The 11,991-nt window shown below is 29.8% G+C and overlaps 2 protein-coding genes across 2 annotated transcripts; both read left to right on the top strand.

Annotated features, from left to right (window-relative positions):
• The first annotated feature begins 5,592 nt into the window (after nt 1–5,592).
• Nucleotides 5,593–9,590, top strand: GCH (GTP cyclohydrolase II). Its single transcript, XM_028076687.2, has 7 exons — nt 5,593–5,819; nt 6,512–6,851; nt 6,992–7,213; nt 7,747–8,069; nt 8,400–8,529; nt 8,619–8,915; nt 9,004–9,590. Exons 1-7 carry the CDS (start codon nt 5,767–5,769, stop codon nt 9,238–9,240), a joined length of 1,602 nt encoding a protein of 533 aa, XP_027932488.2. The 5' UTR covers nt 5,593–5,766; the 3' UTR covers nt 9,241–9,590.
• A 1,693-nt stretch (nt 9,591–11,283) lies between these two features.
• AGP1 (arabinogalactan protein 1) lies at nt 11,284–11,991 on the top strand. The gene has a single exon (XM_028077235.2). It carries the CDS (start codon nt 11,403–11,405, stop codon nt 11,799–11,801), a length of 399 nt encoding a protein of 132 aa, XP_027933036.2. The 5' UTR covers nt 11,284–11,402; the 3' UTR covers nt 11,802–11,991.

Genomic DNA, 11,991 nt, shown 5'->3' with positions numbered 1-11,991 from the left:
TCATATTTATTTTAAATTGTGACACACGATTATTTTTATTAAAGTGTGTTTCACACTGATATATTAACAAGCCCAAAAATTAGTATTAGATTAAAAATATGATTAAATATGTTTTTGGTTGTTCAACTTGTAGTGAAAATTAGAATTAATCCCTCTTGAAAACTTTGAACTAATTTAGTTTTTCAACTTTGTAAATGCGTTAATTTAGTTCTTTAAACAATAAATTTTTAAGTTTATTTAATGTTTCAGACACATTTTATTATAGTATTTTAATTTGTTTATCTGTTTGACACATGTTCGCTTCAATGTTAGCTGAGAAACGCGTTTGAAACATCAAATAAATTTAAAAAGTTTTTGTTTAAAGGACTTAATCCATGCATTTTTAAAAATAAAGGACTAGATGTGTTCAAGATTTTTAAGAGGGATTAATTCCAAATTTCACTAAAATTGAATAACTAAAAGCATATTTAACTCTTAAAAATATTATATACAAGACTATAATATATTATATTTAATCTTAAAAACAATAGTACTAAATGTAATAAAAACATTTTTAAAACTATAAACAAGTATGTAATTTTCTTTTTTATTTTTTAAAAACATATAAAAGTTTTAAAATTGAGAAGAAGAAAAACTTTGGGACGTTTTTTTAATTACATATGAAAAAACAAATACAGCCACATGAAAAGCCCGAACTTTTTTCTTGTTTTTTGATATCTTGTTGTTCAATAATGCCTGTTTATAAACAAAACCCTAACATTTGAATAGTATAAGGTTTTGTTTCTCTAATATTTTCAAACTTGAGTTTTAATCTCTCTAAAAAGAGGTTTATTTTATCATTTAAATATTGAAATACATCACATTTAGTTTTTATATGTTTTAAAAACACTCTGTACCAATGATCTAACACTTTTGGACAAATTATGTGCTTCATAGAATTAAAGCGACAAAAAGAAGAATACATTTTTAACCATTAGAAAGTCAAAAAATATATGTATTCTTATATACATGTGAAAGTCACAGATTCTGATCATATATACAATCATATATTAAAATAAAACTTCAGAATTATAAAATGCTTAGAGAAATGTTTTTTTAACGGCCATTACAACCACTTGATACTAATTTTTAAAGATAATATAACCATTTAGAAAAATAAAGTTTAGTATGATTAGTAAGGAAAAAGACATAAAGGATAGAATAAATAATGTAAAGTGGGTGTAAAAAATCATAGAATCAATGTTTTAAATCATCACAACATGACACGTAGCATTTTGTTGTTTGTCAAGGCTATCAGTATGACTTTATCTCCACTCCGAAAGATAAGTTCGCAACTCCAAAACACTTAATTTAAGTGCATATATATATATATATATATATATATATATATATATATATAACTTTTTTTTTCATATTTCGTAATATCATTTTACCCTTAATTATTTTAAATATTAATTATTTTATAAATAATTTATTTTTAATTATTTTTTTATAAATTTCTGTCTTAAATTATTATTTAAATTTTCTTTTTACATATCTTATTTTTTTTAATTTTATATTTAACAACTATTTTAAAAAATATATATTTATTATTGATCTTAAATTTCTTAAAAATTAAAAAATATGAATACATAAAAAATATATATAATATTAATTCAAAAATTATAATGTAAATTTAGATTTCGATCTTTTAAATAATATTTGATTTTTAAATTTAAAAACAAACTTTATATAATTTATCATTAAATAATATTAAATATTTGTTTACTTAACTAACAAAGTTGTTACATTTTAACATGTGTGTTCACCTAAATACATGACAAAAGTAACAACATCATTTTTTATGTAAGTAATTTCTTACTTTTATTTCACATTATTCATTTTTAAAATTTAAAATCTTTTTAATGACAAAATTCAATTTTGCACAATCTCTTAAATACTAAAAAATGTTTAATCTAATTAATTAAAACATAACTTGTGAAAAATATATACTTTTACGCACACTTAATCTCACACTAAAATATATTAATTAATTTTATATTAATTAACTAAGTAAACGTGACTGTTAATATAATAAAAATGAGTTTAATGTTTTACGTATATGAAGTAATTTTATTTTTGTTTTAATTTCCACACAACAACCATGATATATTATTTTTAGTAAAGGACTTAAAAAAGGTATTATAAATGCTCATAAAGATTAACATCATTATACACTTTAGGTGGAGTTGTGTTGCTTATGAATTACGAATCTTACAAATATTTGTGTTTCCGGGTATTTGCAGATAAAATTTATGGCTGATAGTTAGTATTAACAGATATTTATTATCTGCGGATAACGAATATTTTAATATCTGTTTATAAATAAGTTGGGTGCGGGTATCATACTATTCATACCCACGTATATTTATTACTTTCAAAAAATTAAAATTAAACTTTAATTTATATTTTATTAAATTTAATTTAATTAAAATTATATTTATATTTTATTAAATTAAGTTAATTAAATTAAAATTCTATTTATATTTAATTTAATTTGTATTATTATTATTTATAATTTTATTTAGAAAGTTTATAAAATATATATTTTTTTAATATTCATAGTTATTCGGTTATGTACGAGTACCTGCAGGTTTTAAAAATAATATTTTTTAAATGAGTATCTAATAAATAAATAGACAAATAATAGATAATTTTTTTGTGTGGATCGAATTACGAGTATATACTATTTGTATCCAACTAGATCCGTTTACATCCTATTCTGAATTCTCTAATCATTTTTTATATTTCTCTTACCTTCTTACAAGAAAAATATGAAATACATTTCATATTTTTAAAACATTAATTATATTATTTTATTTAACTCTTTTTATAAAGATGACTGAAAATGTAACATACTCATATTATTTCTAGAGATGTCAAAATGAGTTTTAACCCGTGAGCCAACCCGGCTCACCACGGGTTCGAGCCGGGTTGGGTTGAGAAAAATTCAACTTTTTTAAAAGTGGGTTGAATTCAACCCGGCTCACTTAACCCACGGGTTAAACGGGTTTGAGCCGGGTTGAAGGTGGGTTGGCCCACTTAACCCACCAACATTTTTTTACAATTTTTTTTTAATTTTTTTAATTTTTTTTTTTAATTTTTTTTATTTTTTTTAATAATTATTTACTACTCCTATTATATTTGTTCACAATTTCGTATTTTTAAATGCTAGAATGTTACTTAATTATATTTGAATAGTTTGAATGTTTAATTAATTTGATTGTAAGTTATATATATGTTGATACTTTAATTTTTAACTATAATCTTTATAGTAAATTACTCAAGTAAACATCTTATAAACATTTTTTTCTAAATTAGCATTAAGAAAATGTATAGTTTTTTTATTTATATTTTGTTGAATAACATGACAGAAAATTTGTAATATTAGCTATGCTTTCTTAGACTAATTGATACTTTCTTGGAAATAATTCTTCATATATTAGTGGTGAGCATGATCAAAACATTGGTTCTTGATTTTACTATGATTGTCATCTCATGGGTTACTTAAAAATTTTTGAATACTAAAAAAATAAATAAATAATTTTTTTAGGTGGGTTGGTGAGCCAACCCACTTAACCCACCAACCCGTGGTGGGTTGATCCGGGTTACAGAATTTCTGGCTCACCAGAAAGTGAGCCGGGTTGGGTTCACTCATTTTCAACCCGGCTCGTGGTGAGCCAACCCGTGTGAGCCGGGTTGGCCCACTTTAACATATCTAAAGAAAAATATGAAATACATTTCATATTTTTAAAACATTAATTATATTATTTTATTTAACTCTTTTTATAAAGATGACTGAAAATGTAACATACTCATATTATTTGATAGAAATAAATGAAGAAAAAATAATAATGTGTGATAAAAGATACTTATTCCTTTTTTAAGTATCATTTGCCGTTTTTTTTACATAAATCAATAAATGTAAATTTTCTTCATTTTAATAACATTTTTATAAGATATTATATTGTACCTTTTATATTATTGTTTTTTAAAAATAATTAATTTAAGCCCAATATGAGAAAAAAATAATGAAAAGTAACACAATCCATTTACAGTCTTCAAAAAGTGGAATGGAAGACGCACTTTAAAACTGTGTTATCACTGATACTCGTTCTCTTTCAATAATGATTAGCCATTATATTTTTTTTTCAATTAAAAATATTCGTATAAAAATAACTAATACAAAACACGTTAAGAAGAATAAATACACTTTTAATTTATGTCTTAATTGATGTATATCTTTAATTTTTTTTATTTTAGTTTTTCCTTAAATTAACTTTTTGTTTATTTTAAAATATTTATCAACCGTACAAAATATAAAATTTCGGTATTTTAAATTTGTTTTCAATCAATTAACTTTTATATTAGATTGTGATCCTTATATTAAATTTTGAATATTTTTAACCCAAATTTTATCCATAAATGTATTCCTGGTTACCAAACTATATAAATATGTGTTAATATGACAACAAACGCTGATGTCACATGTTTGTTAATGTGATAATATAGACAAATACATGACAACATGGTTAGCTATGTTAACAAATTCTTAACATTGTTTAATGACAAAACATATATATATTATTTTTAAAATGTATTTCAAACATTATCAAAGTATAAACAAAAACAAAATCTAAGTTCATGTTATAGTTTAAAAATTGTAGATATATTTAACTTTCATTATATTTATGTTTAAGAGAGATAGCAGTTAAAAAATTGAAAAAAAAAATATTATTGAATAAATAATTTTGCATATTGAACTTGAAGTATGACACATTATTTTTAAAATAAGAAGAGACGTGACAAATGTTATATACTATGTTTATAAGAATTATGTTGTAAAATAAAGTATAATCTGTTTTTTTTTTGTATATAATTTGAGTTTATGATGCTTTCGATAATTGTGAGTCAATTGTTGTTTTGTTGTGTAATTGTACTATTTGGGATATTAGAATCCTTTTTATGCAAATTATAATATGTTTATAAGTGCAGAAATATGACCAATAGAGTACTATTCTCTGAATAAAAATATAATGTTAAGGAATGCTTTGAACTAACCTGAAACTAAATGGAATCAATATTTTGTAGTAAAAGGCAATTCAATAAAGTATAAAATACATAAATTGTTGTTTTGATTTGGATTTGAACAAGTTGGTTTACGTGCAATGGTGGCTCAACTATTTGAAGTAGTTGAACAGAAGAATAGTCAAGGGTCAAACTGATACCACACAATACAATCCTAAAATGTTCTCTACATTCAATGGATAAAAGACCAACCCAATCAATTTCATTTTCAAACGTAATCGCTTACTTCCAACGCACCATTAAATACACTAACTTTTTTTTTTCTATGCAGAAGCAATGTTTTTTTTTTTTTTTGCACGAAAAGACATGAATACTAAAATTTAATGTTAATTAGGGAATAAGGACAATTGCAAATAATTATTAATATTATTATGGTTGTTGTTGCTGTTGTGTTATGAAAGATGAGAGCATGGGCAAATAAATATATAGATGTATGTGATTATTAAATAGGAGAAAGGTGGTGAAGGGGTTTTTCTGAGAGAGCTTCGAGGTTGGTTCGCTGGTGCAGTTCCAACTCCAAGTCCACGCTGCATTTTTTTCTCTTCTCGTCTTTTCTTATACGCAATATATAAATTCAATTCCAGACACCGTCTTATTATTAGTTCAATTCAAAATCCTTCATTCCGCTTCAAACAAACAATGGCTTCTTTCAATCTCTCTTATTCTTCCTCACCAGCTCTCTCATGTCCCCGGTGAGTTTTCTTTCTTCAAATACTTCATGCTCTGTATCTCATTCATTCTTTCTGCATTCCTAATGTTTTATGTGTCTATTTATTTTCGATGAACTCTTGCATTCTATATTCTAAACCCAATCTTGATTTTTCTTTTGAAGTCTATTATTTTAGTCTGTGGGGTACCGTGCTGCTTCTTCATTTCTTGATCCATCCCCAGAAACCTTTTTGCATATACGATGTTTCTTGATCCACAATTCGATTCAAGATCCCTCTTTTTGCTTCGATTTTTTTATGGGACACGTGAGTTTGTCTCTTTATAAAACCATGGGATGACTCTGAATAGTTCTATTATGCTAAGTGGAAAAATTGATGGAATTTTCTTTCTTCTTGTGTGAGACAGTTTTGAATTTGGAGTTTAAAATGCGCTATGGATCGCTTCTGAGCTCTGTTTTTTTGGTTCTAATTGAATCTCGGTCAAATTATGTATGACCACTTTGTTTGTGCATTTGTCCTGCCTCATTGGATCGAAAGTGTTTGCCTTTCATGTCATTCTAAGCTTTATGCTGAAGCATTTTACCTGCAAAGATCATAAATCTGCTCATCCTGTCCCGGTGTTAAACTTTGGAATTCAGTATTCGCCCTCTTTTGTTTTTATCTTTGGATGTCATCATGGTTAAGTTAAATTTGATCTGTTTTTGTATTCAATGCAGGGCAAGCAAACACTTCAAATTGCTCAATGATGTGCCTTTTGTCCGAATGAGTTCTAAATTTCCCTCAAGCGATTATGCTGTTAGTAGAATTAAAGCTACGTTGATCTCTGGAGGAGGAGACCTACTTTCCTATCCAAAGAGCAATGACATTGCGATAGGCAAAAATCTGGTTGGAGATGAATCTGTTCGAATTGGTGTACAATATAATGGAACACCAGCTGTAGACACGGGGATAACAAGCAATGTTTTCTCTGTTGATGGTGATGAATTCGATCTAGACAGCCCAACAGCAGGATTTGCTTCCATCCCTGAGGCCATTGAAGACATTCGCCAGGGAAAGGTTGCCCCTCTCTCTCGATAAAATTGTTTGCTTCCCTGTTTTTTAGTTATCATTATAAGAGGTGTGCAGTGATGGAGTTCTTCTGTTCCAGTATCATGATAGATTACTGTTATTAACAGATATATTTGTTCATGATGCAGATGGTAGTGGTCGTGGACGACGAAGATCGAGAAAATGAAGGAGACTTGATAATGGCAGCACAGTTGGCAACACCCGAGGCAATGGCCTTTATTGTAAAGCATGGAACTGGCATAGTTTGTGTAAGCATGAAGGAGGAAGATTTGGATAGATTGGAACTTCCTTTGATGGTAAACAGTAAGGATAACGATGAGAAGCTTCGTACGGCATTCACTGTGACAGTGGTATGTAGTACTTTTCTTCCATGCATCTTACATGTGGAGTTTGAAAGTCTTCATTGTTATATAGTTGTGATTATCTAGGTCTAGACCAGCTTTTGCTACAATCAAAGGTGACTTGTAGTCCCTTGACAGGTGAAACCCAGAGTTTATAGATCAAATCAAACATTTGTCTTGATATCTGCATACCACACATTACCTTCTATATAGAAGAATCGATAGTTTGAGAGAGTACCAGACAAGTCTCAAAGAAAAAAGGGGAAATGTATATGGTGGAAAGTAGAAAATGAAGTACCTCAAATGATAAACCTTTGAATGACAACTTTGTATTGTTATCCAACTATATATGGTGGAGATATTTCTCTTTTGAACCAAGTGCTGTGATTTTTCCTTCTCACATTAAGGGTTTTCCATCCTGAAATTCAACTGTTTTGTGTCTTCTATTTATTGTTTTCCATCTTGAATCATCTGATATACTCAGATAGACCTGTGTTTCCCAAACATTTGATACATTTCAATAATTTAATGTTCATGTGTAGGATGCTAAACATGGTACCACCACCGGTGTGTCTGCTCAAGATAGGGCAACAACAGTCTTAGCCCTTGCATCCAGAGATTCTACCCCAGGTGATTTCAACCGCCCAGGCCATATTTTCCCACTAAAATACAGGGAAGGTGGTGTCTTGAAGAGAGCTGGACATACAGAAGCTTCAGTTGATCTTACTGTACTTGCTGGCATGGATCCAGTGGCAGTTCTGTGTGAGATTGTAGATGACGATGGGTCCATGGCTAGACTGCCAAAACTTCGCCAGTTCGCAGAGCGTGAAAATTTGAAAGTTGTATCTATTGCTGACTTAATAAGGTATTTAGTGACAATTCGTGGATTATGTAATATAATTCATTGTTAGCATATTTATGTTATCTTTTTGTTTAGACCCTGCTTTCTGCAGCAGATACTATCATTTATATCTGTTAGGTTGTCTTTAATCAATCAAATGAGTCTGACGTAATAACTTCTAAGTATGAATCCTGAATACAATTTGAACTGCTTTGATTCTGTGGAACTCCTTGTCTTTTGAGGATACTCTCTCAAATACTGTGCATTATTTTCTTTCTCATGGTTTTTCCTTCTTTGGTAACTTGTTGATTGTTTATATATATCAAGCGATTATAACACTTCTCATTATGACAGATATAGAAGAAAAAGGGATAAACTGGTGGATCGCGCTTCTGCTGCACGGATACCTACAATGTGGGGACCATTCACAGCTTACTGTTACAGGTCCCTTTTGGACGGAATTGAGCATATTGCAATGGTTAAGGTGAGCATTTGTTGTTGTTATATTGTGTTAGAAGAAGACGGTGAAGATTCTTTATATTGAGTGGTTCTGAGTGTTTTGTTATTTAACAGGGAGAGATTGGAGATGGACAAGATGTCCTTGTGAGGGTACACTCTGAGTGTTTAACCGGAGACATATTTGGATCTGCCAGATGTGACTGTGGAAATCAGCTTGCACTCTCAATGCAACAGATCGAGGCTGCTGGTAGGGGTGTGCTGGTATATCTCCGAGGACACGAAGGACGGGGCATTGGATTGGGCCACAAGCTTCGTGCTTATAACCTACAAGATGATGGACGCGATACAGTGGAAGCCAATGAAGAGTTAGGATTGCCTGTTGACTCCAGGGAATACGGCATTGGCGCTCAGGTATCATATCACAACTACTTGATGATGGTGATTTTTTTCTATGGTTGTGAAAGTTAACTGAAATGATTTTTGTATTCTGAACTTGCAGATATTAAGGGACTTGGGTGTTAGATCTATGAAGCTGATGACCAACAATCCAGCAAAATATGTTGGGCTCAAAGGTTATGGTTTGACAGTTTCGGGTAGGATCCCAATATTAACACTCATTACTTCAGAGAACAAGAGATATTTAGAGACCAAACGTATGAAAATGGGTCACGTATATGGCATGGAAATTGAAGGCCAACTCAGTACCCATGACAATGGTAATGGTAGTGCCAGTTAAGTTGATGACTCTAGTACTGTCTTATAGATACATGGATCACACAGATGCATGCAAAAAGTTATAGAAACCAAACCATGATTCAATTTGTGATTTGATATTATTCATTTCTCTGATATTCTTCTGGCAGGCTCTACTAAACTAAACTAAACTATTACCTTTACCAGAGACATTCTTCATCTTTTGGAACTTATAGACATTATTATAGACAAAGGCTTCTATAGAGTTTAATCCTATCACCTTGCATAGTTTGTGGAGGCCATTTGCCTTTTTAAACATAGTTTCTTTCTTCATTCTTTTCATGAAATAACTCATTTACAGTTACCTATTGATGAAAGAAGGCATGCTTTGTAGCTCTACTGTGTTGTATAAATAAATTCCTTTTCTACTTTTTCTCATTTATGTACTTAATCATCACTGCCGGCCAAAATCTTTCACTACTCTTGAGCGTGTACTTCGTTATATTTGCTTCACACGTAGTTACGTTGACTTCAAACTTTTATATATATGTTTTAGGAAGGAGAGAAAGTCGAATGTGAGAGCTAACAAAGTTGAACTCTTCAAAGAAATAATAATTTTATCTAAATAAAAATGTATTAGATAGGTCAGTTTCAACCATTGCATAGGTAACCGTATATAAAGTATAAGAAAATATTTACATAATTAACGGATATAGGAAATATCTATAAGAAGTTCCTAATTTTGAATATTAAAGTATTCTCGTTTAATTTATCTAAATTTATTACGCAAAACCATGGTTTTTTTTTAATTTACTCAGGTTTGAAATTATGCCTATTTTATGTTTTTAATATTTTATTCAGATTGATATGTAAATAACGGTAATGTAATTAATACATTTTTGTAAAGTTACATAACATTATATAATGAGAAAATATAAAAATTAATTTTAAATAGTAAATAGTAAATGGGATATAAATTATTACTAATCACAATGTTTTTTCAGACTTTATACTAGACAAAATCAATTAAATAAATAAGTTTAGATTAAAATTATTTTGAAAAAATGATTAAATTATTTTAATATAATACATGTTCGATTAAAATTTTCAAAAGTTACATTTATTTTACAAAGACTGAATTTAACGGCTTATTAATTAGAAATTTTGTGAAATATAATTGCTATTATAATAATTTAAAAAAATCATGAAAATATTTTAATTTTTTTAGGTAACACTATTTTGGATTCAAACCACTCTAATCCTATCCTAATTAATCATAGGGTGGATATAACTTTCTGTAACTTCTCACTTTTTAATAAGATTAATTTACTCATTAAATGAAGATAATTGTACATAATTATGTAATTTTTATCTAACAATAAGGATTACCTCTGAACTCAAAAAATTAATTAATTATACTTTTTCTATAAATATATTTTTTATTTGTATTTAAATTATATTATTTAAATAAAAATGACATACTTCTACTATGTTTTACCGTAGTACCATATAATAGTTAGTAAAACAAGAATATTTTGTGGTCAAAATATATTAAAAAAAAAATCAGATGAAATAAGGTAAAAGTTTAAAAATAATTATTTAATATTCTTTTACATAAATTTAGAAATTCACATTTATTTCTATTGCAGATCTAAAAGAAACTACAGTCTTGTGTGGACAGATAGCTGTAAAACCTATGAAAACCTAACACATAATCTGAGCTGTTCAAATTGTTCACTACTTTCCAAACCTTTCACGGAACATTCTTTCTAATAAAACGTATATATTAATTGCCCCCAATTACGGGTTAAACGCGCTTATTGGACCTGGACAGCTTTTGCCAACTCCACACGCTGTGAAACATAACGTATTCCCTTCACTTCAACGGCTACTTCTTCACTTCAACGGCTAATTGTTCATGTTTTTGACCGTTGCCACATCTCTTTTATCTAACGGTAACATATAACATATACTTTAGTTAACACGCGTACGCTCCAGATTTCGTGACAGCTGTGTCACCTCACCGCGTGAAGAAGCCCTTTACCCTCTTCACAGGGTTACTTATTTTCTATAAATACCCTATTCCTCTCGCTGATTCTCCTCGCACATCTCAACCAACACAAAACTTCTTCTCTTCCTGTAAATCGTGTATACTCATTATACTCAATACCCTTTCTTCTTCAACCTTCTATCACTCCCTCAACAATGACTCCTTCCTTAGCTGTTATGCTACTTGCTTCTTTGTTGATCAGCTCCACAATGGCTCAATCTCCGGCTTCGTCGCCAGCATTGTCACCCACCAACACCCCCGTTGCCACTCCACCAAGGAGGGCGTTGTCTCCGGCTCCGTCTCCTGTCGTGGTTCCACCGTCGTCTGATTCACCGGCTGTTTCACCGGCTGCTTCACCCGCCACCGGAACATCTCCTCCTGCTCCACCTACATCCCCTTCTGAGTCCCCAAAAGCTGCCACTCCCGACGTCCCTCCATCCACAATCTCGGGTCCACCAGCTGAAGCACCAGGACCAGCTACAAACGGTGCCGTCTTGAACAGACTCGCCGGATCTGCTGTGGTCCTCGCCATCGCTGCAGTTGTGCTGGTGTAGAAGGTATTCTATGCTGTTTTGTTATCTTATCTATTTATTTTTCTATCATTTTTTTCGGGAGTACTTGAGTCTTGATTTCCAGTACTTCTTTCTTTTTGGGTTTTGGTGATTGATCCGGTGTCATTGAGATTCATTTATTTGATTATTTTGTACATTTTATTACTATTTATTATTATTATTTTTATTATTA

Source organism: Vigna unguiculata, chromosome 6 (genome assembly GCF_037176805.1).
Source record: "Vigna unguiculata cultivar grain cowpea cultivar isolate G323 ecotype 2 chromosome 6, ASM3717680v1, whole genome shotgun sequence".
NCBI lineage: Eukaryota > Viridiplantae > Streptophyta > Magnoliopsida > Fabales > Fabaceae > Vigna > Vigna unguiculata.
The sequence above is the reverse complement of the archived record's forward strand: the minus strand, read 5'-3'. Positions and strand labels throughout refer to the sequence as shown.

Coding starts and splice junctions, on each gene's coding strand:
- GCH (XM_028076687.2), top strand. CDS start 5,767: ATGGCTTCTTTCAATCTCTCTTATTCTTCCTCACCAGCTCTCTCATGT. Junction 5,820..6,511: donor CCAGCTCTCTCATGTCCCCG/GTGAGTTTTCTT, acceptor TATTCAATGCAG/GGCAAGCAAACACTTCAAAT. Junction 7,214..7,746: donor CGGCATTCACTGTGACAGTG/GTATGTAGTACT, acceptor GTTCATGTGTAG/GATGCTAAACATGGTACCAC.
- AGP1 (XM_028077235.2), top strand. CDS start 11,403: ATGACTCCTTCCTTAGCTGTTATGCTACTTGCTTCTTTGTTGATCAGC.